At 45.8% G+C, this 6,053-nt stretch overlaps 1 protein-coding gene across 4 annotated transcripts in view; it reads right to left on the bottom strand.

The window, feature by feature from the left end:
* Nucleotides 1-1,100: 1,100 nt before the first annotated feature.
* MACROH2A2 (macroH2A.2 histone) overlaps nt 1,101-6,053 on the bottom strand; it is a 67,000-nt gene continuing 62,047 nt past the window's right edge. For all 4 annotated transcript variants that reach the window (XM_068258159.1, XM_068258161.1, XM_068258160.1 and 1 more), the window contains 3 exons: nt 5,180-5,269; nt 3,578-3,752; nt 1,101-1,727 (listed from right to left, as the gene is read on the bottom strand). In XM_068258159.1, coding sequence (XP_068114260.1) covers nt 1,562-1,727; nt 3,578-3,752; nt 5,180-5,269 — 431 coding nt within the window. In that variant the 3' untranslated portion in view covers nt 1,101-1,561. The remainder of the gene's footprint in view (nt 1,728-3,577; nt 3,753-5,179; nt 5,270-6,053) is intronic.

Genomic DNA, 6,053 nt, shown 5'->3' with positions numbered 1-6,053 from the left:
CAGCAACCACCACGCGTCTGATGTCGCGTCCTGCGACCGACTCCGCTACCAGGTACCGCGCTCCATGACCCTCTCACCCTCCGGCGAGGCAAAAAAAAACAAAAAAATGGTAGCTGCACTTTCTCCGTGTGTTTCCGGACGGAAACACAAATTAACTGAGGTTGGAGGGGGGCGGGAGCTTTTTATACTTTCTTGATTGTGTTTCCCCAGAGCATGGGCGGAGCCATTATTCAGAGGGTATCCCAGCTGATGGACATGAGAAACACCTGATTTGCTTCATGCTTGTTCAGAGTCTATGGCTAAAAGTATTAGAGGCAGAGGATCAGCAGGGCTGTCAGGCAACTGGTATTGCTTAAAAGGCAATCAATATGGCAGCCTCCATATACCTCTCATTTCAGTTGTCCTTTAACCGCTTTCGCGGTAATCCCGAGTCAGGCTTAGGCTGTAAATCTGAAGCTCAGAGCAGTAACCCTGAGCCTGACTTGTGGTAGCCACCAAGAGATATGGATAAACAGTGCAGCATGGCAGTATTTCTAACTCACAGCCCCCAGGATCCAGACGCTGGCAGCCCTACTTCTTTCGGGCCTCGGAGGCTTTCGATCCCTCTGGTGCAATCGCCATCTGTCGTCATGACCACAAACAGCGATCTTACTATAGGGGTAGAGGGCCACCTGGTGGACAGAAGGAGAATTGCAGTGCTGGATCCTGCATGTAGCGGTATGTATGTATTGGTATGTATGTAGCGGTATGATTCCCCCCCCCTCCCCCCCTGCTTTTAAACTTGTGAAAAAATTGCATCGCTTTTAGACCATAAAATCCAGAAGTAATCATACCGCTAGGGAGGAGAAAGGTATAGGCGAGGTAAGGCAGCCATAAGTTCTTCTGTGATTTGTTCTGGATGCCATGAGATAAGAATCTTCTGTGTTTTTTAGAACACAGTGTTGTACTTGAAAAAAAAAGTATAAGCAATACATATGAACTAAGTCTGATTCTAAACTTACAAGTGGCTAAAGGACATTTTTTTTTTTTTTTTTTTACAGTACTTTGTAACCACCCAAGTGAAGTAGACAACAGACACAAAATATACCAACATTGATCAGTTTGTTTTTTTAAATAATATTGTGGTCTTATTTCTCTTGTAAAATTCAATACTACAAATCTAAAACAAGTTTTTTCAGCTGTTTTTTTAACACTAACTCTAAAATAAGAAGACATGAATAATGAGAGAAAACAGCGGGAGCAAGATCCTTGAAGAAAAATAAAACATGGCTGATGATGACAGAGGAATAACATTTTCGGGTTCTATAAAAATGCAAAGGGGATGCTGGCTTGGTACATACGGAGGAGGAACGGATAAGGAGATTTGTTTAGCCCAAACATACCTCTTCAACCAGGGGAGAATAAAATCATAAGCAGTCCTTAAACCACAAAACTTCAAACATTGTTCACGCCTTCGTATTACTCATGACAATAAAAACATCAGCTCTAGGTGTTCCAATCCTCTTGTTACGGGGTTAACAACCATCTCATATTTGAGGCTGCTCCAACCAAGCTCTGGCATCTACTTGGTGTCAAGCTTGGCCATTTCTTGTACATAGATACCGATACTTTCACTGTCAAACAACAGGAAGTAAATATTCTTCACAGTGGATGAGCTGGAGGAACCAAAGTGGTTGGAGATGGCCCGCAAAATGACTTGAGCCGCTGTCTGCTTTGGGAAACCATTTCTGAGCAAAGAAACAAGAAAAAAAAATGGTAAAAGTCCAAGTTAAAGTAATACGGGGAGACCAAGTGCGGCAAGAGGTCTCCTGGGATACCGTTTTATTGACCTAATATGTTACGAACTGGCTCAAGCTACTTACAGCAAAGTACCTGTTATCCGGAACTCAACTAAGCGGCATGCCTGAGGGATAACGGGGACTTTGTTTTGGGGGTGTTTGCAGTCTTTTAAATACTCACCGAGCCTCCAGCGACGTCTTTCAGCCTTCCTCTTAGTGGGCTCCTAGCGGCTTCCGGCGTGCACGGCTCTTGGTGTGTCACCTGACCCAATGGCTTCTGTGCACAGGGGAAGACAGAAAGCCGCTAGGAGCAAGAGGAGGGCTGCAAGACGTAGCTGGAGGCTCTGTGAGTATTTGGGGGGGGGGGGGGGGGGGTTGTAGGGGTAGGTTTGTGCCTTTTAGGCCAATTGCTCAAGCAACCAGGAAGCACATGTATCCGGCTTTAGGCAATGCCTGCTGGTGCCGGATATCGGCGACTCTGCTGTATTTTACTATGAATCATTTGAGAGGTAGCAGGATATTTTCTACTACACACATTGAGTAAAGTCTTATGCACGATGAGTAGAGCAGAAAGACTAGCATGGCCATCTCCAAGGCTAGTCTGTCTGTTCCTATCCCACAGAAGAGCAAAAGAAGTGGAATAAAGTTCCAAAATAAAAACTTCACTCCTCCTACCCATAAACAAACTAAAAGTTTATGTCTGCATTCAAAAGAAAAAAAAGGTGTGTGCTCAAACCAGGTATCACCTGACATACTGTATACTGGCTATCTTTTGACAAATTAAAAGGGCACAGCAGATGCAGCTTGCAAGAATGTGCAGGATCTTAAACTAACTCACTGCTATGCGCTGTAGGAGTTGGCCCTTGCAAAATAATTAGCAAATTGAATGTCTTACTGACGCCACAACACAACCGGTTTTCATTAACCTCTTGAGGACTGCAGTGTTAAACCCCCCTAGAGACCAGGCCATTTTATGTAAAATGGGCCAGTGCAGCTTTAAGGCCAAGCTGCAGGGCCACACAACACAGGACACAAGTGATTCCCCCCCCCCCCCCTTTTCTCCCCACCAACAGAGCTCTCTGTTGGTGGGGTCTGATCGCGCGGCTGTCCCCAGTACAGTACTGCTGCTGATCGCAGCGCTGTACTATGCAATTGCCGCTCGGAGACTGAAGGCGGGGCGGAGCTCTGCCCCCGAGCAGGAGATGCGCGTGCAGCTTGTGCACGATCTCCTGCAAATTGCTGCCCTAGGACTTTACGCCGATCGGCGTTAGGCGGTCCTGGGGCTGCCACCGCAGCCACGCCCATTGGCGTGATGCGGACGGCAAGCAGTTAAAGGTTATTCAAAGGTGAAAAAGATTAAGCATTACTTACCCAGGCCTTCTTCCAGCCCCTAGCAGTCTATCTGGTCCAGCCCTGCAGTTTGGTTATCCTCCTGGCTGCCGCTATCACCTCCGTAATGTTGCTGACCCAATTTGGATTCCAGGCGTCTGTGCATGTGTGCCTCGCGCAATCGCTATACCATTCCTGGAAGCATTCTGCGCTTGCACAGCTCAAGCCTTTGTGCGCAGAAGCCCGCGACCCAGCTGGGGTCAGTAACCTGACGGAAGGGACAGTGGCACCCTGGAGGTCAGCAGAACTGCAGCACTGGACCAGATAGACTGCTAGGGGCTGGAAGAAACCACAGTAAAGCCTAATCTTTATTTTTCACCTTGGATATCCTTTAAGCAATGCAGTATTAAAAATAAATGTTTTTATGATCAAGAGGAAAAACCCATTAGCTAATGTTTGTTTGCTCATACCTGCCACTAGGAAAAGAGGGAAATGCCACCGACTTGAGTTTCTTTTCCTCGGCAACAGATAAACAGTTTTTGATGGTCTTTTCCAATTGTTCTTCACACTTGTCTGATCCCCACTGTGGAATGTGGCAGTGAATGACAAACTTGGCTGCTAGTCCATTTGCTTGACTGAGAGCAGCTAGCAAGAAAAGCAGAAGAAAAAATAAGAGAGGCACTCAGAGCAAGCAGGTGTCCATCTTACAGAAACATACGGTCTAACTTTACTTCCTCTTATGAGCTGAGACAACATGTACAGGCTATGAGCTCTTCCTTGTATATAAATTACTGTATATCAGTATAAGAAACACAATCAGTGAGGCTAGGTTCACAGAGGTCAGTTGCATAATGCACACGTTATAAAGTGTTATAATGAGTGTGAACTTCAATGGAGTCTAGGCATAGACTTTAACACAAAGAGTTAGAATAACACGATCAGTTACAACCAGGGCCGGCCCTAGACTTTTTGCCGCCTGATGCAAATTTAGAAAAAATTGCCCCCCCCAAGCCGAGGGTTGGGGGGCCGCCGAGCTGGAGGGGTAGCGGGCAGGAAGGGAGGATTGGGCCTAACTGAATTGTAAGTGGACGGCGTTGCAGGAAGTGACGTCAGTGGAGCGCACGCTGGAACCGGAAGAGGTGAGTGGTCCCCGCCCGTCCCTATTCCTATCGGCAGCTACGGAGCTATTTAAAGCTGGAGGTGGAGTGCAGATCGGGAGACCCAGGCGAGGGAGGGGGGGTGGTCCGACCCCCCTCCCCACCGCTAGGCCCAATCCCCCCTTCCTGCCCGCTACCCCTCCATCTCGGCGGCCAGCCCACCCGCACCCACGGATGGGCGGTTGCCGCCCCCCAAGAAGTGCCGCCTGAGGCAAAAGTTTCACCCCGCCTCATGAGCGGGCCGGCCCTGGTTACAACGTAGTACTGTGAACAGGACTTAAGGGTTACATAATATATCTTTCATTTATTTCAGTCCAAAAACATAAAATATCAACACAGCAAAAATACAATAAAATGTAGATGTATCTTTATTAACCCTTAGACTGCCAGCAATTGTTTTTTTTAAACTACAGGTCAGTGCCAATTATGTTACTGTATTTATTAAATGGCTTCCCCAAAGCTACATGTACCAATGTCCGCATTAGTCAGCAGGATTGTTATTGAGGTGCAAATACATTTTACAACATCGAGAATTATGCTAATTATTATTTTGCAGAATTATGTTAATTATTATGAAAATCTATTGTAACAGAAACTAATCAAATTTTGCAGTGAAAACATTTGATTGGTCGATTTTCCAGCTGCATATATTTGCAGTAACATTTGCACAATTATGCATCAACTTAGACGTATTTGCATATTTCAAGTAAAGTAGAAAGTTGGCACTGAGCCAAAACTTTTAATGAAATACCTTTTAGACGTCCGTGATAGAAGAATATGGGGGAGACAAAATGGCCAATAGAAGTCTTCTGTCAGCGGGAGTCATTTTGTTCTAAAATGCATTTAAACTATCCATGGTGTATGAATGCGAAAACACAAACCACCTATAGATGTATGCAGCAGACATTACTGTACCTCCAGTCAGCTCCAAGGGTCCATGAGATTTACGAAGTTCTTTGACGGATTCCAGGAACTCTTTCCCTCCAGACTTTTCCAAAGCATTTCCTGCATAAAGGCCAAGAAAGGTCAATTTAATCCGTTATAAACCTCACAAAATAGTAACGGTCTTGTAGCTTGTGAGAGGGTTGCATTAGGTCACTTCACAGTGAATCAATATAAACGATACATTAGGAATATAAAAGTTCCATTATCTTATATAATAAAATAAGTGGTACTTGCTGATTCCAAATCCTCATCTAAAATACCCCTTATACGTAGTAGCCTGTTTTGTGGAAGAACATAACAAGAAATCTACATAAGTATACATTAGTATGTTATCAGAAACCTCACTTTCACTCTGCACCTGTAAGGAATGTACTTGTCGCCGCCGGCCCTGCCGCTTACTCACATAATGCTGCCGGCCCTGCCGCTGACTCACACGCTGTGCAGACCGGCAGGCGAAGGACGCGTTTTCAGTGCGCGCTCAGCCGCACGTGGGTACATTGCATGTCAGCTGATCTGCTGACACGCTGCTGCGGTGCCGAGCTCGCTGATATAATACAGATGCTGTGACTCCTACTGTATTTTGCCTGGGGAAGCGGGATGTATGGCCCGTGAAACGCGTTGCATTGTTTTTTGGAGTTCCGAATAAATTGTTGACTGTCTGAATCGCAGTCCTTGCCTGTGTCTGTTTGGAGGGGTTAAGACCACTGCTGCCTCCTCTGTTTAACCAGTTGTTTTTTTAAGTTCATTTAATTACCTTTTATTCTTTTGGCGCCTCTGTATCTTGTACACTACATTGAGTCCACCCTGGGTGGAGGGTTGTTACCCTATTTTCCTGTCTACAGAG

Source organism: Hyperolius riggenbachi, chromosome 10 (assembly GCF_040937935.1).
Source record: "Hyperolius riggenbachi isolate aHypRig1 chromosome 10, aHypRig1.pri, whole genome shotgun sequence".
Taxonomy (NCBI): Eukaryota; Metazoa; Chordata; class Amphibia; order Anura; family Hyperoliidae; genus Hyperolius; species Hyperolius riggenbachi.
The sequence above is the reverse complement of the archived record's forward strand: the minus strand, read 5'-3'. Positions and strand labels throughout refer to the sequence as shown.